The following is a 23,783-nucleotide window of genomic DNA, read 5'->3' as shown; positions in this document are numbered from 1 at the left end:
TCAAAATAAACCAATACTTTCTCCTAAAAATCAATAGGGATAAGAAGGTAATTCTATTTCTATATACTCTCTCTCACTCTCTCTCAATTCATTTCAATTCATTTTTTCAATTCAAGGGGCTTTATTGGCATGCACGTTTCAATAACAATGTTGCCAAAGCATCAGACAAAACACAACAAACAGTTACTGTATGTATGTTACTGTGTGTGTGTGTGTGTGTGTGTGTGTGTGTGTGTGTGTGTGTGTGTGTGTGTGTAGTCATTCACTGTCCTTCAGGTTGTGGCATGTTTGTATATATTGGGCAGCAAGATAAGCCCTTTCTCGTTCACCCAGGAGAGAGTTTAATTTTGAATTTACATTAATCTATCTATAAATTGAATAAACGTCTGTCTGTCTGTGTCTATTAGAGCCTGGATCGGGTCGAATTTTTCTGTCCGAACCCGGCCCGAGCCCGACAGAGCCATGACCGAACCCGGCCCGAGCCCGTCAGGCATTATGATATTTATGTCCGAGCCCGACCCGAGCCGGACACAGTTAAAATCTCGTTGTTTTTTTTCTCATACTAAGGACACATGTACGTTTGTTTGTGTGGAAAGCCCGCTTTTATGAAGCAACTGGAAGGCATTCGGAAATGTCAACAGATGAGCGCACACAGGGAACAAGCGCACGTTAATAAGCTGTTTAATTTAAAATGTTCAATGTGTTAACCTTTCCTGATCGCTTCGATTCCGACCGTGATCAGAAAACCAGGGGAGACTCGTTACCTCCAGGGCCGATGTTATATAACGTCAGGGTTAAAATCCCGTTTCTGGTGAGCAGATGAATGAACTTGGTTTTCAGTCTGGGGTTTATCTCGGACACCACACACACAGTGTACAAAACTTAAACTAATTCCACCAACTCTGCTCCGGTCACATCTACACGTCTGCTTCCTCTCTTCCTCTTCTGCCCACTTTACACACACACACTGAGCTCTCTTAAAGGAGCCGCAGCACCATTTTACAACAAATGCCTTATCACGCTGATGTGACCGAGCCCGGCCCGAACCCGACCATCATTTCTAAATATCTGTCCGAACCCAGCTTTCGCGCATGCGCACTTAAAACTCTCTCTTAACTCTCGCAGGGACAGATACAGCATGACATGAAGGAGAGGAGAGGGAAAAAAAAGCAACTCTCAGATTATCCTCATAAAGATAAGAACAGTGTGGGAACAGGAAAAAACACCTCAGCACGTAAGCACACAAACAGTACATTTACACTGCAGCACATAACATAACATAAATGTACAGTTGCACATTTAGCGGCGAAGGCGTGGGACTGGGGGTATAGGGTAGGGTGGGGGAGTTTGGCCTGCTGAGAAAATTCTTCAGGATAAGGGGGCCGAAAGATTAAATTTGTTTGGTCTACACGAATGGCTGCTCTAATTTAAACATTCATTCTATTGTTCATCTGTTCAACTGGTCAATTTTTCTTTCCAAATCCATGACCTTCCTCATGATGGTATCCAAGCCGCGGGTCATTACCATGTTGTTTTCCATCACGCGATTAATAGTCCCAGTTTGCAAACTGATCGCTTTTTCAACAGCTTCAGTCAGGCCAGGCAGCTTCCTTGGGCTTTGGACAGCTACCAAAGTCTTTTTAATTTCTCGATAAACCAGAGCGAAGCATCCTCCAATCAGCAGCAGTCCAGTTATCATGGTTCCAAATAGGTAGATATCCTCAACGTCCTCCACGGAAAGAGCAGAGAGACACACGACACGCCATTTCTCCCAGCCGTCCATCGTATACCCCGCAGCAAACGTCCCGTCAGGACATGCTGGCTCACCCGTACCAGTGCTCCTCCTAGAGAATACAGTGTCAATTGCTCTGAGAGACCAGTTAAGAAGCACACATTGACTTTTGCTCCTCTAGCCGCTGGCCACTCCCCCTCTCACCCTGAGGACCAGAGACAGAGAGCTGGTCCCTCCCCCTCTCACCCTGAGGACCAGAGACAGAGAGCTGGTCCCTCCCCCTCTCACCCTGAGGACCAGAGACAGAGAGCTGGCCACTCCCCCTCTCACCCTGAGGACCAGAGACAGAGAGGGTCGAAGAAAGCAGCGGAGCTTTTGTGGTGTCTTAAATAGTAATGCTGTGATGCTGTATGAAGAGGAATCCGCCGACACTGATCTTGATTATAAAAAGGTTTATTACAAGCAAAGATTCAGCATCAATTTAACAAACTCCTGCAGGAAGCTTGGAGAACGACCAACTCAAATTCTTCCAAAAGTCGTTCTGCCTTTCCTTTGTGTGAGCAACGTATATATCCTATGCATTGTATCAACATAGGGCGTGATATGTGTGAGTACATGGTTCGACACAGAACTTAGCCAATCAATGCCTGTTATCTGGCACAACTCCAAAAAAGGTCTTTTCTGTCTTGGGGGGACCCCTACTCATGTTAACAATTTCCAGATGTTCTCAGTAAGTGTAGAGTAAAGTTCATAGGACTCCCTTATAACAAACCTTTAAGCAAAGTTTATAGAAAGTTATAGAATGGTCATATACTACATATTTCCCCCTCTTCGAGACTTAATAAAGTCTCGAAAAACAAAAAGAGTAAGAATAACATTTCTCATTATAACATGTTCCTTATAATATAACTTTCGGAGTGTAAACAAATTTATAGAGTGTAACAAAATTTAATCGTTGGAGTGTGAGAGCGAAAAACCCATCTGGCAGCTGTCTTTTCAAGTAACCATCAATCAATCAAGATAGGAAAATTCACTCACGGTCCCTCTGCCTAGGCGACCACCTTAGTACTCCAGATCAATTAGAAAATAAATCTTTATCAATTTATGTAGAATTATGGTATAAGCAAATACATGTAAAAACCTCAGAAAATGAAATAAAATCAAAACAATGTCCAAATTCAGGCTAGTCGACCCATAGGACCATCCTTTGGACCTTTCCCTGCCTGGACCCCATTTCCCTAAGCGTCAACAAAAAAGAAAAACATCTGAGATCTCCATATATTCACTTCATGACAAAAACTTCATTATTCAAGCAATTAATACAAAAATATGATACAAAATATGCTTTACTTATGCAAACATGTATATATCAGACAAACACAGGAATGTAGTCCACTACATTGCAGCTTCTCAGTAATGTTGATGCGGTGAAATCTGAACAGATCCACACCATCCTGGTTCAGAAGTCTCCTAGTTCCTTCATATTGTCCATATTTGTATCTGAATCCCCTCTGCACATTACCCCATATGCTCTGGAAGAAAAGAAAACACTGACCAGTATCGTTTGCAAAACAACACATGAAAATTAAAAACATCAAATAAGAATAAAAATTAATAATATCAAAAATAATATATGATAATATGAATCACTTTCCATTTCCATTTCCCCCCTTTGATTAATAAGACAAACACTAAATACCACTACAAAATCCAAAGAAATGTGAAAAAGCATACAGTAAACCAAACCCTCATTTTAAATGACATGTCTAATTCCCTCTTCGCCGACCATTGATAGTCAGCAACAAAAGTCATCATTTCTAAAAAAAATAACTCTTATCCTGATGCATCAATCACACCTTCAACAAATTAAATCAAACAAATCATAAACATCCCTTTTTAACACGTCTTGGTGTAGCCAATTGGGGACTAGAGAAGACCAAATTTATTTTAAGAGCCAATCATTTTATAGCATGTAATTACTTGCTTTCTACAAAGTACCACACAAAAGTCTCTCCTCACTGTTTGGTTACCAGATAGTGGGTGTAATAAATCTCCTCATGTCCAACTCTGTCAACCTCATCTATGTGACATTCCTGTTTAAATTAGACACAAGACAAACCAAGTCTGCTTGCTAATGTAATATGCAGAACAATCGTTCCTCTCCAGTAAATTGTAATCACTATCAAAATTCAATAAACTACAGAGCTTCACTCTGGAGTTTTTGTAAGTTATTATTATTTGTTTTTTACCTTTTAACATTTACTAGCTTAAGTAACACCACTGCAACTTATGCAGAATAGCGAAATTCAAATCAGATTTCTAAACCGCTATATAAATGCCAAAAGATGCTGATCCATCATTGGGCTATAATAACTGATTTCCATTCGCAAATCTTAGAGACAAGTCATGAACACATGACTGGTACACTATAAACAACAAATAAACCAATGCAAACAACTTTTAATTTGAGTAGACTATATCTGTGATTGGGAGTTGTCTTATCTTTTCTCACATTATCACTGCTAATGTTTTTATGCATTCTCTATGCATCCCTATTTTACTTTTAGTTACACAATTGTTCTAAGCTTACTTTTAACCAAATTCTGAGAACAGCACTCTCAATCTGCTGTTTGTAACAACTTTACATCAATCCAATTCAAATTCATACATGAGATTACTTCCCAATAAATTATCTGGGCAACACTCAAACAATAGAAACATCTTCAAAAGTTGTAAACTAAATGTCATTAGAGCACAAAAATAAAACAGTGAAATGTTCTTTTAACATTTCCTGACACACCAACCAAAGTAGCATATTTGTCACTAGTCTTGTTAGAAGCTGTCACAGGAATATCATTACAAATTTAACAGAATATATTTCACCAGATACTGACAAAATATAAGGTTTTCATACCAATTTTCTTAATTTAGATGTCTGGCTTAACCCTTCACATAGGTGTGTTCACATAGGAGTAACTCTATTTTAAAAGCAAAAATAATTACTTCTTTAGAGTATTTGTATTTTCAAATTGTGTGTTTGTTGGTGCATTACCTCCTTTTTATGTGTCAATGTGTCGATGCGTCGATGCGTCGATGCGTCAGAGCAAATCCGATCTCTCTCACTCCTCCCTCTTTCTCTGGTCAGACGCTCATCTGTGCAGATCTGTACCAACTTGCGACAGTCCTTGTCCTCAATTGTTGGATCTCTTTCTGGTCCTGATGACACCAGCTGACACCCCTTTCAGATCTTCTGGGCATCTCTAGAATCTTGGTTCCAGACTCCTATAAGGGTTCACCGGTCCTCCTCTGTAATTTCCTCTGGAGTTTCTTCCTGGTCTATTACACTCACGGGCAAAGTGTCCATCCTGTCCATAATTGAAACACGCTTGTGGAGATTGCATAGAGTATGAATCAAATCTTCTTCCTCTTCCTCTGCCTAAGCTTCCTCGTCCTCTTCCTCTCCAGTTCTGTATCTGTCCAAAAACTGGCTGTGGATATAAAACAACTGGAACCACTAGTGGTGGTTGGGACAACTGCGGTTGGACGTTGCTCGGCTGAAGTTGTGGCGGTGACTGTTGTTTTGGTGGGCATTGATTTTGCAAAACCACGGCCTGCTTCTTCTTCTTCTTATTCTCCACCAGCTGCATTTGATTGAGTGTTCTAAGAGTTTCTCGGTCCTGTTCTTTCACTTTTTGGGACCCTTTTTTCAGCAATTTCTCCCTCTGTATCTTCAGCTTCTCCAAGTGCTCTTCCAATTGCTCCATGTCTCTTTCAATCTCTTCTATGCTAATCGCTGCAGGATGAAGTCCTGTAGCTCCTCTGCTCTCCAAATCTTCATTACTGTCTCCATCTTCACTTTCATCACACTCTTCTGAATCACTCTGGTCATCATCATCACCATCCTCCTTTGTCTTCCTAAACCTCAGTCTGCCCTTAGTTTCCAGATGTTTCATTTTCTTCTTACTTTTGGAGCTCGGATTCATCTTTATGGTTGTTTCAGCTTCTCAATTATTAGTTAATCTGTGAATGTTTCACCAAAGTACTTTGTAGGCATGTGTGACGTTACTTCTTTAATGTCAGTCTCTGGTCATGCCCTGACAGCCATCTGGGTGTCCAATTCAGTCACTTAACCATGGACAGTAAATCTGTCGCCCCTCCTTCTCTGCTGCTCCAGCTCCAGATGCAGTTTCTGGTGCAAGTGGTGGGGGATGGGACCAAAGTTGACTACCAAATCAGCTTGTAGAGGAGTGAGACAGGTCTGCTCTGACATCCATCGAGGCACACTGAATAAACACAAAACACAACACCTCCGAGAAGCATTACTTGTACTTTTAATCATACTAATTTTAGTTTTCTTACTTCTAACCTATGACATCATTGATTCAAAATGGTGCTACAAAAATATTACCTAAGTAAGAAAAGTATCATAAAATATGTACTTAAAATACTAAAAGTAACAATGTAGAAAATCCTCACATTTCTGAAGCTAGAAATGATCCCAACAGTCCTGTCAACTAACTAAGCATTTAAACAGCTAATCAGTTCAACTGGACTTATAGGCCTATATATTTGTTGAACAGTCTAACAACAATAAAACATCATATTCCATAAACATATGTTTGTTCTATTCATTTCTTATGATATGTCAGATTACAATAAAATCCAAAAGCAATTTGTCTTGGAAATTGCCATTAGTCATTCCTGAAAATTACATAATTTATCTCTTTTTCCCTAAGTTTTTGGTGCTTGTTGTATAGCAGTTTTTACTATTTTCATCTAAACGTCTTCCCTCCTGTAGATTATAACCCCAATGCTACAGTTGTCTCTGTAACAACAATATTAGTATGAACTCCAGTATCCTAATTCAAAAGGACATTTATCTCTTTCTTTGTCTTTCTGTCACTTTCACAACACTCTCTTTCTGTCTTTAACCACCTTAGTACCTTATTGTACACTTAACTTTCTCTTAAAGTCATGCCTTTTTCCATTATCCCATAAAACTTTCATTTCCCTTTCTACAGCATACACTTAACATCTTCTCTCAGCTTTCCTGACCATCTTTTGTAACAATAGTTACCCATTATTAACTCTAACTGTTTGATTAGGATTGAATTACTCGCTGTTTCTTCACAGGAATCAGATTCATTCATTCGGTTTTCCACCTTCACAAATGTCACTCATTTCCTTGGTGCAATGACATAACCACAGGTAACAGTGGAGAACTTTAGCAAAATCAAAAACCTTATAGTATTATCAAATTTTTGAATTGTTTTATTCAAAGTAAAATCATTTTAGATGCCTCGCCACTCAAAACAAGTGGTCCAACATTTTAAAATGGCAGAGGTGACAATCCTGAAGCCCATCAATCAGTCCTCTCATCTCTTTCTTTCAATAGAGGTATAGAGGCTGGACTTTTCTTAATCCAGGTTGATCAATCACTGATTTGAGTTCCAGCAAATCACCTATGCCAACTATTAATCTCTTTTTCCTTTTTCTTTCAGGCCTGAGCCTTATTTATCCTACTTTTATCCTCATATCTTTCTCCCAATCTTTCTTTTCATGCTACAGAAGCAAGCATAGTTAAGGCTTCCTAATTAGAAGGACATTTCAAATTCTAATGCCATTTCTCTAGGTGTTTATGACATTTTTCTCTCTCTTTTTTTTTTTTATCCATCAACATAACTCTCATTTATAAATTTAATGGATCCCTATCAAATAGTTAAATAGTCAAGCAACAGCCACTTTAATGTTTTACTGAGCTGCACTTAACCCCCCTTCTTCTTCAGCCGCTCCGTCTCTGCCCTTTAGTGCAGGTAAGGAGTGGCCTAAACTTTCTGTGAAAACTGAATTCCTAGCATTCTTGGACATGCGCAGATCAGTCAACAGTGTGATTTCACAGTGAGTGGAACTCCACTGGAGTTAAAGAACCTAGGCTCACACTCAACCAAAAGAATAGCTAAAGAATCACTCAGCTTACTTTAACATAGAATTTCTTAATCTCACTAGTTTCAAAGCAGCAGATAATGCAAATAGCAATATGCTATCATAAAGCAGTTTAAACGATCTCAAAGAAATCAGGGAAAACTTAATGATTCTTACAAATTCTCTCAACAGACAGACCTATTGTCTCTCCATTTTTCCCTTCAAAAGACCACATTAAAACAACAATGACACAGGACAAAACAAACCAACACAACACATAAAACACAAATACTAGTTTGAAGCTTCTTATTTATACTATAGATTAGACTAATCTATTTTCACGTCCTCCAAAGGGGCTCATAAGTTTTTATATGTTTTTGAAGATTCATAAGATTATTAAACAAAAGTCCTCCTAGGGGCTCATATCAATTTATGTCTTTTACCTAATTTAACAAAGTCCACCCAAAGAAGGCTCATACGTTTTAACACATTTGAAAACGTTCTCTTGAAAAAGAGATTCATATTTTTAGCCATAATGAACAGAATATTTCATATATATCTAATATAGGATCCTTATAACGCATGCACAGCCTATCACACACAGCAGAAACACCACTGTTCACACTCACACCGCTGTTCACACACACTCTCTCTCATACACACAAAAGTCGACATCATTCATGCATGTAATTCCTAAAAAGAGCTTGCTTTCCGCCGTTTTGTTTTTTTTTTGTCTTTTTTTTTTTTTATTATTTTGCTACCTTAGATATAGATGTCCAATGGGGTCTACTTCGAACATTATTCGTCAACAATGCATCGATCGGCAAACCTACCATTGAACTGTTAGTCTACACCTCAGTTCTCAGAACTGGCTCAAACTTTTCATCTAATAAAAGTTCAAGACTACGGCCCATCCTATGATCGCCTTTTTTCAAAGGGCTTTTTATGTCAGATTAACGGCGTTATCCTTTATTCTTTGTTTTTGTTGGTTTCTCTTTATTGTTCCTGTTCTTTTCTGTATTCTTTTATTTTCTCTTATTTCCTTTTTCTTCTCCTTATTACTTCATGTTTTTGTTTTCTCTTGTTTCCTTTTTCTTTCTTTATGTTGTTTAAGCCAAATTGCCCTGGCCAGGGTTAAACTGTTTTCTTTAAACCAATTTGCCTATTCCTTAAAACCTTTTCACATTGTCTATGTGAATATTCCTTAATCCCTTACTTTTTTCTCCCTTTTCTCTATTTCTTCACTTAAACTTCCTTTTCCTCTGTTTCTCTAACTTCTTAAGCCTTTGCTTCATTTGTCTCATATTCCTTTTCCTCTGTTTCTCTAGCTTGCTTAAGCTTTTGCTTTGTTTTCTTCTTATTTCTCATATGTTAACTCACACTTCCCTCTGTCTGCGTTGATTTTAATACAAATAATTTAAAACGGAACCCCATCACACAGCAATCACTACACAAAATACACACAGATTCGACACGGTGCAATCCCTCAACGCACACACAGAGCCACACATGAACTGACCAGCGCCCAAATAGTGAGAAAGCTCACCTCATAGTCGACCAATGAAGCGGGAGTCAGTCCCTGGGTGCCCATGATGAAACGATGACCTGGGAGATGCAACCGATCCCATCCTCGTCGCCAAAATTGTGGTGTCTTAAATAGTAATGCTGTGATGCTGTATGAAGAGGAATCCGCCGACACTGATCTTGATTATAAAAAGGTTTATTACAAGCAAAGATTCAGCATCAATTTAACAAACTCCTGCAGGAAGCTTGGAGAACGACCAACTCAAATTCTTCCAAAAGTCGTTCTGCCTTTCCTTTGTGTGAGCAACGTATATATCCTATGCATTGTATCAACATAGGGCGTGATATGTGTGAGTACATGGTTCGACACAGAACTTAGCCAATCAATGCCTGTTATCTGGCACAACTCCAAAAAAGGTCTTTTCTGTCTTGGGGGGACCCCTACTCATGTTAACAATTTCCAGATGTTCTCAGTAAGTGTAGAGTAAAGTTCATAGGACTCCCTTATAACAAACCTTTAAGCAAAGTTTATAGAAAGTTATAGAATGGTCATATACTACACTTTGGCAGCTAAAATGTGACATACACCTCAGACCCACAAAAACGTGCAAAGTTGCACTACTGTCTTTGACTTTGAATAAACAAACGACAATTCCCGAATTTAAGGACGTTTCAGAATACCACGCATGCAAAGCACAACCAGACAGAGACAGAGCGTGATGCCACTTATAGGCAGGCTATCTATCTAGTAAAGCGAGACGTATCTGTATGTATACATGTGTGTCTGTGTTTGGGGGGAAGGTAACCTGCACATCACACGCAGACGCCACATGCAGAACGCTTTACAACAGCGGGGGGGGGGGACTCTTATCCTGCTATTGTATTAAGTTGCTGTGAGCTGGCAGAACATAACGTAATCTCTGAGATTATTCCTTCAGAGCGCTGTGCAATGCGAGAACATCTCAGAGTTGAACACGGCAGACACATCAGTTTTCATCAGACTCACCCCAGGTTTGGGTTAATTACGTAAGTCTACTGCTAACTTACAACACTAATAACATTACTGTCGCCAAAATACCCCCGTTAACCGTCAAGCCACTAAACCTGTATGGAAATGAGCACCTCTGCTGAAATGTTAAATTCATTAATGATCATACGACACGAGACAACACCGTCTCTCTCTCTCTCTCTCTCTCTCTCTCTCTCTCTCTCTCTCTCTCTCTCTCTCTCTCTCTCTGCGCACACACACACACACACACACACACACACACACACGGTCCGGTTCTGATGGTTGATGAACGCAGATATGTGCTGATTAGCTCTCATAATGGGCCAGGTGGGTAGCGCACTGCCATGAGTCCATGACACTAATGTCTGATTACTCCACATTGTCATAGTGATATTTTGTGATTACATTCTGAATCTCCCCCGTTCTCTGTCAGGTAAATACAGTAGTACAATGTCTTCCTCTGATGTAGACGTAGCCTACACTGTAAGTCAGTAGTAGGCTATACAGTGGAGTTGCATATTAAGTGGTTTGGGGTCCTTCTGTAAGTAATTTCGGGGTACAATTTGGCTTTGAAGAATTCTACGAGCAGCAATACCACAGGCCAAGTAATCGGCCCGTTCCAAACAGGCACAGTTTCAACGGGCACTGCACTAGTCTCTTTGAAATCTGGGATTACAGAGTTAAATTTGTTAAAATAAATGTTCCTTGTGTCATTGAATGCTTCACATTGTAGGAGAGTGCATCTCTGTCTCAACCTCACCTATTGAACAGTGACCACATGTTCAGTTTTCTTTTGGTTGCCATGACTTTTTGTGTCTTCCTGTTGTAATTGCCAGTTTGTGGTCACTGAGATCCTTTTCAAGCTGTTGTTTTGATTTACCTTAAGTTCAGTTTGAAAAATAATAACAATAATACCTTAATTTATGAAGTGCTTTTCAAAAACAAGTTACAAAGTGCTTTACATTCATTTTGATAAAAACAACGAGCAGTTAATATAAGAAAGCAATTAAAAAAAAAAGCAAGACAAAAATGACAGTTAATAAACAAACAAACCAAAACATCAATAAAAAAGCAAGTCTAAAATAGTGAATTGTTTTCACTTTAAACTGTTTAAATACTGTTACACTATTTTTCAGAGATGGATGAATAACCAGAGTTAAAAAAAATAAGGGACAGTCCACTGATATAACACAAAAAGGCCCTACTAGTAATGAAAAGTACAACTAATTCTGTGTCTTCTGTGGCTCTACACGAGTTGTGTCAAGTCTGAGAAAATAACCTGCTGATTGATATGTATTGGACTGGGCTGATACACCTGTACATGTAGTTTCTTAAAGAGTTATTGTATGTACATACAGTATGACATGTAATTCATACAGTATGTCCCTGCCCTGTTTGTCTCCCATGCAGGGATAGAGTGGACAGGATGTAAGCAGCGGATGTTGGCTGCTTTAATCACTGACTACTTCTTTGGCGCTGGCTACATTTTGCTGGCCGGTATTGCGTACCTCATAAGAGACTGGCGTAAACTGCAGCTAGCAATCTCAGCACCTGGTTTCCTCTTCATCTTTTACATCTGGTGAGTGGGTGGGCAGCAGTGTAACCCAGATTTGATTCACTTCAGTCACTTTATTATCCCAAATGGGAAACTTGATCTGAAGTCAGATAAAAAAAAAACACATACTGTACAAACGACGTACAAATAAACCTAGACAACAATACAAAGACATGAAGTACAACAATGTTTTCTGAATGTAATACATACAACACAATTTTACACAAAAACACAGGAGCAATCTCGAAAGAATTCTACATCACGTGCAAATTTAGCCGAGTTATTGCACATGTGGTCTCGCATTGCCAGACCTTCCTCCACAGCGCTGCGGAGGAGGGTCTGTTATTAGTGATGGTTATTATAAAGTTTTACCTTGATGGTATATGTGAGTTTTACAAAAATGCTAGCTGCACTAAGTTAAATGTACTAAGCGTAATTTATGCTTCTGCGTAAAATCTACACCGTGGCTACATACATAGGTACATGGAGACATGGACCTACGCCGTAGACCTACGTTGACGTGCACCTTTAGAAAAATGCATTTACCCCGACTCATTTCCTGGTTCTCCTTCTCCATAAACAACATGAAATCAAGGAGAGGGTTAACTTTTCCTGCTCCAGAGTTCCCACCGTGGTCAGAAAGAACAGGGGAGACACTTTGTTTCTCTCACTATGACTCTAGAGTCGCTACTCAGTCTGAAGCTAATCACCGTCACTCTCTCACTTCTCCCTCGCTCTACCACACACTCCCCACACACACACACACATGCCGGCTCAACGCACACACCAGCGCACAAGTATAAACATCAGGCCACTTACATAGGCTACGGGGAAAGGTCTGCGTCTAGCCTTCACACTACCATAAATCACGCTTTACGCTAAAGACATCTTTCAGTTAATTTGTTTACTTAGTTATTTTTGTAAACCCAAAATAACGGTGTGTAGCTCTATTATCTAGGCAAATACAAGTATCGGATTGGGACTCGGTATCGGCAGATATTCAATATTAAAAAAATTGGAACGAAGTCGGGGGCCAAAAAAGCTGCTCGGGACATCCCTAGTGTGTACGGATGGCAAGTGTCTTTGAAATCAACGACTGCCTGGGTTGTGTTGTGCTTTGTTAAAGTCAATGAGAAAGGAGATCCTTTTATGCAAAGACCTACTTTGAGCAGTATTTCTGCGTTCCTCTTGCTATAGATCTTACTTATACAGTAGTAAGTAATTAAAATGTTATTTATATAGCACCTTTTAAAACAAAGTGCTTCACAGGATACAAATACAGAAAATTAAGAAGCTATAAACAGAATACACAGACATATACAGAGGACTCAGATACATTACAGCTCCTTAACAGGGAAAGAAAGTCAGTAGAAATCTGTTTTTAAAGGTCCCATGGCATGAAAATTTCACTTTATGAGGTTTTTTTAACGTTAATATGCGTTCCCCCAGCCTGCCTATGGTCCCCCAGTGGCTAGAACTGGCGGTCTATATAAAAGAGACTTCAGATACAGTATTAGGGGACCACTAAGGCCTATATAAAAGAGACTTCAGATACAGTATTAGGGGACCACTAAGGCCTATATAAAAGAGACTTCAGATACAGTATTAGGGGACCACTAAGGTCTATATAAAAGAGACTTCAGATACAGTATTAGAGGACCACTAAGGCCTATATAAAAGAGACTTTAGATACAGTATTAGGGGACCACTAAGGCCTATATAAAAGCATCCAAAAAGCATCATGTCATAGGACCTTTAAGAGTCTTTTTGAAGCCGTTTCTAGACTCGGCTAATCTAACAAAGGAGGGAGGACAGTTCCAGAGTAGTCTCGCATTGCCAGACCTTCCTCCACAGCGCTGCAGAGGACGGTCTGGCTAGTCCACACAGCAATCCTGGATAGGAGAATAAACATGCTCTGGTTTATTGCCATTTCTTTAAACCAAACACAGTCCTCTTGGACGGAGCCAAGGTGCCTCTGCTAAATGGGCTCGGGAAGGAACTTGTTTTGGTCGAACATGTGTACGTTCAAAAGTTGATTTAGTCATGTAAACAAACCTGAATAATGGCTGCATTCTATTAAAGTGTTCCAGTTTTAGGCAATGCTCTTTTTCTCTCGACAATAGGCCTATAACCAATCAATTTGGCCACAGTGTGAAATGTCTATCAAAGTGCCCCCCTGCAGCACAGTGAGTCATCTGAACAATGTGTCTTTATGTTGTCAGGGTGTTGCCAAAGTCAGCTCGCTGGTTAATAGCCAATGACAGAAAAGAGGAAGCTTGGGAACTGATCCGAAAAGCAGCACAGATGAATGGGAAGCCCCTCACCAAAGATTTGGAGATGTGTCCGGTAGAGATGCAACAATTTACTACTACATTCATTTAATCCTTTCAAAATGTCAATAATAACAAATACCCATTACAGCCAAAACTGAAGTTGAAAGCCTGTGCAGATTTACCAATTTTTGAAAACAGTAAGTCCTTGATTTCAGACAAAGGTGGAAAACAGTTTCAATGTAATGTTGGCACAGAATACATGGAAGTACAGAGAAACATAACCGTTATGTTTCTCTGTACTTCCATGTATTCTGCATTGATCATAGACTGGACCCATTTTACAAGATTCTTGTTTTATAACTAGTCAGCTGGAAACATATGATAACGCTGTAACAGGCTCTTGTTTTGTTCTAACACAACCCTGTTTGACTGCTAAGCTGAAATACTTGGTCATATTTCCAAAAAAATAGGTTTCTCTCACTGTGTTTTCACTCCATCAAAGTTAATTGAAACATTTGGTCGCCTTGTTATGCCAACCAACCAACCAAGCTAGCTAGCTGCTGCTAGCGTTAGCTTGTAACTTAAAGTAAAGATTTTCTGTGCTGACATACATGCATATGAATGGCGGCAGTACCCGCTGTTAAATCTCCACTGGTATAACACACTTCAGGAGGGTTGAAAATCGGCAACTTTCCCCCTTTAGCATTTAGCTTAGCGCAGTGCTATTGCAACCATTAACAACACTGGCTTGGCCGCGTCATCCTCCCCTGCAAACATTTTCACTTTGCATAAATGTTTCCATCAGTCACAATTATTTACCCTTGTATGGTGTTCAGGTCTGTGGGTCCCGTTTTCAATGTTTGCTAAAAGAAAAATTATGCTGTTTATTATTTCTTCTAACTCAAACTCATTGGCCTTGGCTCATGTTCTGTGAAGAACATAAAAAATAACTTATTTTCAATGACTGCACACGGTACACCCCCCCTACACATAACTATTACACATGAGGTGTACTGGGCCCGAGTGTAATAATTGTGTATATAATAGTGTAATAATTGTAGGTGCTATGAAACTTAATTGTGTCCTCCTCCTAACTGGGCCTGCTGTGTGTGTGTGTGTGTCTGCGCGTCTGTATGTGTGCGTGTCTGTGTGCGGGAATGTTGTCTTTCTGAACCTGATATTATGCTATTATTACCACACAAAGTTACAAAATGGTTACATTTCAAGCACTTTCACCTGTTCCGATTAAGTTCTAAGAAATAAGCACCAATATTGTTTAAAAAAATAAAAAAAATAAAATCTTGTTTCTATTTTTTTTACCTTTTTTATAATTGAATTTCCTTGTTTTCTCACAAAAAACGAAAATGATCATATGATCATAAATCTGATCTCACAGGGGTAAATGGCAAATATGAACCATAAGTGATGTATATGTCATTGGTAATTGAGCTAAAGTAAACATCTGTTAAGTATTTTTACATAAATTGTTATGGCTGTATTGATTGAAAAGCCTAAAAATGTGTCTGAACATTGGCTGTGTAATAAAAATATAAACACCACACAAGGGTTAAACATGCAAACTACTTAAACAGTACTGTGTTGTCAAGTTATAGTCCTAACTCCAAAGTCTCTTACTCACTGTTCTGCTCACTGTTTTCACCAGGTCTATAACATTGAAGTGAAAACTGAGGTGAAGAAAAATCACTTCTTAGACCTCGTTCGCACCCCAAAAATGAGGAAGCAGTCTTTGATTGTTTTTTATCTCTGGTGAGTATGAGCAGAGCATTCCCTTTCTCTTTATGTCAGTGTTCATATCTGACTCTAGAAAATGTTTGGACTTACGTCCATGTCAAGCCAACATTTGACACGGCAAAAAAGAGTAAAAGGGAACCACACAGGATAATTATGATTTTTTTATATTTGTTTATTACCCATTTGCTGTATGTAACAGTTTTTGGTCTGGTCTTCCATCACTGAGGATAAAAACTACAACTACAGAAAACAAGTGACTTAATAGAGTTCCTGGGGCTAACAATGGGGTTAGTGACAGATTTTGGGAGTTAGGAGTACTGGAATACACATGTGGTCTCTCTTACTTAAGCTTGATTTATGCTTCTGCGGAGGCTCCACGTAGAGCTTTCGCCGTAGCCTACGTAAGTGGCCTGATGTTTATACTTGTGCGTTGGTGCGTCGACCTTTTAGGGAGAATAGCAGGGCCGGCATCTGTGTGTGTGTATGGAGTGTGTGGTCGAGCGAGTGAGAGAGTGACGGCGATGATCTTCGGAGCGAGTAGTGACTCTAGAGTCATAGTGAGAGAAAGAAAAGTGTCTCCCCTGTTCTTTCTGACCACGGTGGGAAATCTGGAGCAGGAAAAGTTAACCCTCTCCTTGATTTCATGTTGTTTATGGAGGAGAACCAGGAAATGAGTTGGGGGGGGGGGGGGCGGCAACATACAGAGAGCGGATGGTGAGGGACGATGTCAGGCAATTATCCTGGAAATGTACTTCCGTTGATCCAGACTACTTGCATTTTATCTTATTGTACTCATATTATGCTCATTTTCAGGTTCATAATAGTATCTAGAGGTTATATCAGAATAGGTTTACATGGTTTAATTTTCAAAAAACACCATATTTTTGTTGTACTGCACATTGCTGCAGCTCCTCTTTTCACCCTGTGTTCAGGTCTCTGTTTTAGCTACGGAGTGAGACATCTCACTGCTGTAACATCTTTGTTGGGAGTCGCACGTGTGCAGTAGCTAGGTAAGGACTACTAGCCAGTCAGAAGCAGAGTATGAGGGCATGCCCTGACAGTACCTAGGTAAGGACTACTAGCCAGTCAGAAGCAGAGTATGAGGGCGTGCCCTGACAGTACCTAGGTAAGGACTACTAGCCAGTCAGAAGCAGAGTATGAGGGCGTGCCATGCTAGCAGCTAGGCGAGCATTATAACGTGTGTTCCAAAGTGACCACGTTTGTCTCTGAAGTAAAGGCTGGACTACAACAGAGCTGTTTGGAGCAGTTTGTGAACAATGTTTTCTGTTGGAGATGGTAACTCTCTTTGGGCTTTTTCACTTTGGAAGCATATTACATGCACAAAAAAGATATATAACACAATAAAAGAAAGGGAAAACGCCAAAAAGCATAATATGAGCACTTTAAAGCCACCATGTGTAAGATTTGTTAATTTAACATCTTCAGTGGTAATATCAAGAACAGCACAGTGGAATTTTTTCTTTCTCGTAAATATTTGTTTCTTTTTTTTCTAAAACGTATCTCATCATTTTAAGGTTGCCACACATGCTAACTTTAGGACAAGTGTTTAGACGTAGTCTCATCTGTCTGCTGAATACAGGAACAGCGTGTTGGTTAAAATGATGCTATTTTTGATCTGTCTCAGGTTCGCCAACGTGCTCGTGTACTACGACCTGTCTCTCAACATTTCTGACTTTGGAATGAACATCTATCTGACCCAGCTGATCTTTGGCCTGGTAGAGATGCCTGCACTCACCATCACCCTGTTCACCCTCAACCGCTCCCGCAAGTTCTCCCAGCTAGTGTTCCTGGCTGTGGGTGGCACGGCCTGCCTGCTGACCATCTTCATCCCCAGTGGTATGCACACACACATGCCTAATGTACAGCTCAACTGCATACTGTAGACCTCCAGATTGTCCAAACTGGGAAATTAACACAAGCCAACACTGGAAAAAAGGCCACTTCAAAAATATATAACAAACAATGAATACAAGGTGTTTTTTTGCTTGTAATAACAGTCCCTCCAGAAAAATGTGATTATGCGATTGCATAATTCAATGCATAATCAGCCAAAGTCCGCATATTTATGCAGGGGTCGCATTTTTTTCAAATACGCCGCACTTTCGCCGCATAAATTGCGGATTTCCACGCAAAATATGCAGGGCTTGCATGATTTCATAATCCCAGCATTTTCGTTGCAAAAAAGTCACATATATCTTAGCAGAAAGTTGAAAAATGTTGCGTTTACTTCACACAAGAGCAGCCATTTTCTCCTGTTGCCATGGGAACGTTATGAAGTGACGTTATGAAGTGACGTTATGAAGTGACGTTATGAAGTGACGTTATGAAGTGACGTTATGAAGTGACGTTATGAAGTGACGTTATGAAGTGACGTAATTACGCGACGTGAACATCATCGAAAAGCTGCAAACCCCGCGATGAACCCATGATGAAACCGCAGTTTTTGCAAGTTCCCGCAATTTCATCGCATGAAATTGCATAAATATCCCGCATATTCCATCGCATTTTTTAAGAAAACATGCCCCATAATAAAGGATTTTTGCCCACAACAATCACAAAAAAAACGCATTTTTCTGGAAGGACTGTAATAAATGAAAACAAATTGCCAATGGAAGAAGTAAAATTCATTTGGTAAGATTTTTTGAAATAAGATATGATCTTTAAACAACATAATCCATCTTTTACCAAAAAAACACCTTGGGCCCTATTTTAAAGATCTGAGCACACGGCGTGAAGTGCCTGGCGCAGGTGCGTTTAGGGCGTGTATGAATCCAGTTTGCTAGTTTGACGGCGGAAAAAGGGTCCGTGCGCCGGGCGCATGGTTCTAAAGGGTTGTACTTAGTGTCTTCATTAATCAGAGGTGTGTTTTGGGCGTAACATGCAATAAACCAATCAGAGATCATCTCCCATTCCCTTTAAAAGCCAGGCGCGTTTGGACCTTGGAGCATTGCTATTATGATGGAGGATTTGCACTGTAATATTTTTATTTTTAATCTTCTGCGTGTGTGTGTGTGTGTAACAAGCATAGTGTGTGCGTGCTGTGCACGAGCCTAGGAGCATTTTACTAATGCTCTGTTAAAATAACAATGAAATGCTGCGTTATTGACTTTAGACCAGGTTTTTATTGGTCAATGGCGCCATCACTTCCCGCTGCCTCAAGATAGCAATACTCCCAGAATGCACCTGAACACACCTCCCTGTAAGACCAGCACGCCCAGAATGCACCTGAACACACCTCCCTGTAAGACCAGCACGCCCAGAATGCACCTGAACACACCTCCCTGTAAGACCAGCACGCCCATGGGCCACAGATGGGCGCAGGTGCATTTGTTATTTAAATGATGTGGGCGCTGGACGGGAAACTCTTAAGTTTTAAACTAGCAAAGAGACTTGCGTCGGGCTTTGCGCTGTGCCGGGTGCAAAAAAAGCTTGTTTCATCTGAGATACAACTCAAAACAAGATGTTTTCTTTGCTTCTCTTTCACTTTACAAGACAGGGTTTCAGCAACATTTTAGGCCTTAAAAAGTCTTAAATTCGCTAAAGTATTGTGTTCTAGCTCTTAAATCATTTTAAACAGGTCTGAATTTTCCTACGGTCCATGCAACGCAACCTTATTATGCTAATTCTTTTTTAATTCCATGGTGTTGTAGTTCTTTTTCTCGTTAGGCCAATTATAATTTCGCTGTATTACGACTACAAATGAGACCAACATGTAACTTATATTGCAGCCAATCAGCTTTGGTGTTATTGCCGTGAGTCTCTTTCAGATTGTACCACAGACATAAAACAGATGTTGTTCTTCGGCTATGGGGAAGTGTAAGTTAGTGATACTTGGCTTGAAAAAACTGAATTTAGTGTGATAAAGGTCTTACATTTCATTCATAATGGTCTTAAAAAGGTCTTACAAAGTCTTAAACCTGAAATCTGCAGAAACCCTGCAAGATATTTAAGATGCATCGTCGAAAAACAAGTCATTATGTCTCACTGAACATTACTTGTTAGGTAATTGTGTCTTTTATTAAGTGTTGTTAGATATTTTGACTTTATTAGACAAATACACTTGGTAAGATTTAGCCTTTTTTTGCGGTGTATAAATATGGTCATTTTTTGCCGTGGCTGGTGACTTTTCTCACTTTATCAAAATACACTTTGAGGCCCTATCTAATCAACAGATGTAGTTGGCAGGTGTGAAATAAGCATTTCTAAGGGTTTTTATGTTCTATGTGTCCATGTTTTTTCCATGTTTATCAGTCTGTGTCAGAAGCCTTTTCTTGGACCTCTCCTCTAGAGCTGTCCGTCATTAAAACCGTGCTGGCCATGATTGGGAAGTTCGGGATCACAGCCTCTCTTTCCATCATTTACCTCTACTCAGTCGAGGTGTTCCCTACTGTTATCAGGTGAGTGTTTCCCTTTCCAAACACTCCTGTCTTCCTGATTTAAAAAGCTTCCCAACAAAGTTCCTGAGGCACACGTATCGGCTTTTACTAAAAACCAAACCTGTTATGGGGGGGGGGCTGGGCACGGCAGTAAGCATGATCGGTCCATGTAAAGTAAAGGCAGTTCTGTGTTTCCTTATTTAACAGAAATCTATGCATTTACCTATGATTTCTGATAATTTGACAAACAAAAATGTATATTATGTATGAGTAAATTAAACCCCAATTAACAAAAGTGGTTTAAAATAATAATATTAATATTGAAATCACGGGGAGAGTCCGGTCCAGCCTGGCTGAGGTGAGATAAAGCTGAGATCAGCTCTCATATTCCAGTTTATGTTCTGCTTGTTTTAACGGTTGTTTGTACCCTGGAAATCCAGAGTTCTCGTGAGAGCACAATTTGAGTTTGCTCAGCGAGTCACTCTGGCATTGAGGAATGATGCTCATTAACTATGCCCTTGTAGCCGAGCTGCACCAATCACATCGGTGTATCTGATATAGGCGGGCCAGAGGCCAGCTTAACAGATGACGACAGCGCTGGGACGTCCAAGTCATTAGTAAACATTGCAAGATGGCTATGGATGAACACCAGTTGTTTGAAACGGCTTTGGCCGCTACAATGAACGAGTTAGACTTGGCTTTTTATCTCAAAGACGAACAGAAGACGGCGCTCGAATCGTTCCTTTGCAAGAAGGACGTTTTTGCTCTTTTTCCGACCGGATATGACGAGAGTTTAATCTACCAGTTAGCTCTGCTGGTAGCTAAGCGTATGGGTCTCTGGATACGTCACCCCGTGTATTGTTGTGATTGGTCGTAGTGTTATCCAATTGTGTGCAGTGAGATTTTCAAATGCATGCTTGGTGTTGAGTTGGGCCATTTTCATTACTCAATGCCAGACCCTTAATCTTTCGGATTTGGGTCTGGATTTCCAGGTTAGGTTGTTAATTGCTCTTAAACACATAGAGAGAGGATTTGAATCACTATTTTTATTCTCAATTGTTTTTATTTTGTGCTGGTGATTTTCCTTTGGGGCTGGCTAAAACCTGGCCAAACATGTCTCTATGCAGGAAAAACCCTGCTCCAAGTTTCAATCTTTGCTCTCACACAAACCTGAATAAAATCTATTCTAAGACTAATGATATCACTGGTACATGCAAAGTAATGTTGAAAACCATTCCCCAGTCTAAAATGTTATTTAATTTTTTATTTAATTTTATTTATTTTCTCCACAACAATCTCACGACCCCCCGGAAATTATCTTGCGAACCCCTTGGGGGTCGGGACCCCCAGGTTGAGAAACCACTGGTCCAAAATATGTCACATGTCACATGTAGCACATCCTCATAATAAAGAAGCTAGGTACTGTTAGGTCAATTTAGCTTGAAGAATTACACAAACGATGATTTGATTATCAAAATAGTTGCTGATTAATTTTCTGTCGATCGGTCGATGTTTATGTGTGTATATTGTGTCAGTGTTAACAAATGAAACAAATGTTACAGGTCAGCACCACACAAAGGCAGGATACATGTTCTGTTAGGGCTGAGTACCAAATTAGATACTTCTTAGGCACCGACCCAATTGCCTCTGAAGTATTGAGTATCGAAAAATGCCTCATCATTCAATACCTCATTTCAATACCTAAGGAGGAAATCTCATCAGCGTCAGTGAGCCAATAAGCATGCAGCATGTTTCTACAAAGATCTAATAATGTCTGTGATTGGCTGTCTAACGTTACACGTCGTCGAGACACGCAGGAAGAACTCGGCCTGTCGTAGCAGGAGCTGAAAATGAATAAAAAGATTTGTATGTATATTTCTATTTATTTTATTTCATTTGCAGTATATCTTTAGGTTGGGAGAAAAACTTTTTTTTTTAAAAAAGTCTTCCACAAAAAAACTCCTCAAACCAGTTTTACAAAGCCAGAGAAAAACAGAACAGCAAATGAATAACCAGTCAGCTTTGTTCTGTGTTTAAGGTAGACTAGTCGGTTTATGAGCCATGCAGATCTCAAAACTGTCTTGCCGAGATCTCTATCAGTATGTAAGCTTTGGCTAACTTTGACCTGGCTTATTCAAACATCCAAGACTCATAAAGGACTCTGACCCCACCTTGGCTACTCAGACCAAATCTCTGTCATTTCTAATTCCTGTTTACAGACCAGTGTGTAAACAGCTTAAACCGGTTTTGAAGCAGATCAGTGTGGCCGGCTGGAACTACCTCAGCACTAGAAGACCCAATTCACACACTAGAACGTGTTCAAGGAAGCTGCCGACTCATTTAGTCTCGCATTGCCAGACCTTCCTCCACAGCTCTGCGGGTGAAAAACGTGCTCTGGTTTATTGGCATTTCTTTAAACCAATCACAATCGTCTTGGAAGGCGTTAAAGCCCAGAAACAATGGTGGTGCCTCTGCAAAATAGCCTCAGGAAGGAACTTGTTTGGGTGGAACATGTGTACGTTCAAAAGTAGTTTTAGTCGTGCAACAGAAAACTCAGATTGGACAGATAGTCTAGCTAGCTGTCTGGATTTACCCTGCAGAGATCTGAGGAGCAGTTAACCATAGTCCTCACAAATTCACCGGAGGTTAGAACGCCAACACAAAGACAGAGGAAGGTGACATCCGGCCGAAAAGAGTGAAATCCGGCGGAATTTCCGGCAGCAACGGAGCAATCCCAGAAGTGGAACGCCGTGGATATAGACTACCTTAAACTTAACTGTATGGCTACCATAGTGGCTACCATAGCTACAATTGTTAAATTCAAAATAGGCCAATATATATTTATAATATGCAGGATTCATATTATTGTATATTTTCAGACATTTTATTTTTTGAAAAAAAGAAACTTTCATAAAAATTATTTTTTAACATAATGTGGCGGCCCCCCTACACTATCTCAGAGTACCCCCTAGGGGTCATGGACCCCATGTTGAATGTCTCTGGTCTAAAACATTGCCAGTGTATCTCCTACATCAGAGACGTCGTTATCTCCAATGTGTAGGATGTTATGTCCTACGTGGGAGATAATGACTAAGAGTTTCTCTTCTATGTATGAGATATTATTTCATATGTAGGAGATCATATCTAAGAGTTTATCCACCGGAGGTTAAAAATGTTGATAGGATTTTTTGCTTTTAGATTTTTTTATCACAGAAAGTATATGAAACCCATGACCCAAAAAGTCATACATTCTGTCATTGTGTTACTTGGAATGGATGGAATTATAGTCTTACTAAATAATTCCCCTTTTGGTTGGGGAACCCCTGATACCCCCCCTCAAAGACCCCACTTTGGGAACCACTGCTCTAATGTGCCTTTAGGTTCTGACTGTCTATGTGTGTCACAGACAGAATGGGATCGGTATGGGCTCCATGTGTGCTCGCATTGGAGGAGTCCTGGCTCCCCTGATGTACCTTCTTAGGAGGATCAGTCCGCAGGCTCCCATGGTGCTGTGTGGCCTCTGCCCTCTGCTGGGCTCCGCCCTGACCCTGCTGCTTCCTGAGACAGCCAACAAACCCCTGCCGGACACCATCGAAGACGTAGAGGGATCCAACCTCAG

The 23,783-nt window shown here is 40.1% G+C and overlaps 1 protein-coding gene across 2 annotated transcripts in view; it reads left to right on the top strand.

The window, feature by feature from the left end:
- si:dkey-119m7.4 (uncharacterized protein LOC560629 homolog) overlaps positions 1 to 23,783 on the top strand; it is a 29,863-nt gene that overhangs the window by 4,784 nt on the left and 1,296 nt on the right. For both annotated transcript variants that reach the window (XM_031285640.1, XM_035995379.1), the window contains 6 exons: positions 11,598 to 11,766; positions 13,965 to 14,088; positions 15,679 to 15,782; positions 17,413 to 17,624; positions 20,077 to 20,185; positions 23,571 to 23,783. In XM_031285640.1, coding sequence (XP_031141500.1) covers positions 11,598 to 11,766; positions 13,965 to 14,088; positions 15,679 to 15,782; positions 17,413 to 17,624; positions 20,077 to 20,185; positions 23,571 to 23,783 — 931 coding nt within the window. The remainder of the gene's footprint in view (positions 1 to 11,597; positions 11,767 to 13,964; positions 14,089 to 15,678; positions 15,783 to 17,412; positions 17,625 to 20,076; positions 20,186 to 23,570) is intronic.

Source organism: Sander lucioperca, chromosome 19, assembly GCF_008315115.2.
Source record: "Sander lucioperca isolate FBNREF2018 chromosome 19, SLUC_FBN_1.2, whole genome shotgun sequence".
Taxonomy (NCBI): Eukaryota; Metazoa; Chordata; class Actinopteri; order Perciformes; family Percidae; genus Sander; species Sander lucioperca.
The sequence above is the reverse complement of the archived record's forward strand: the minus strand, read 5'-3'. Positions and strand labels throughout refer to the sequence as shown.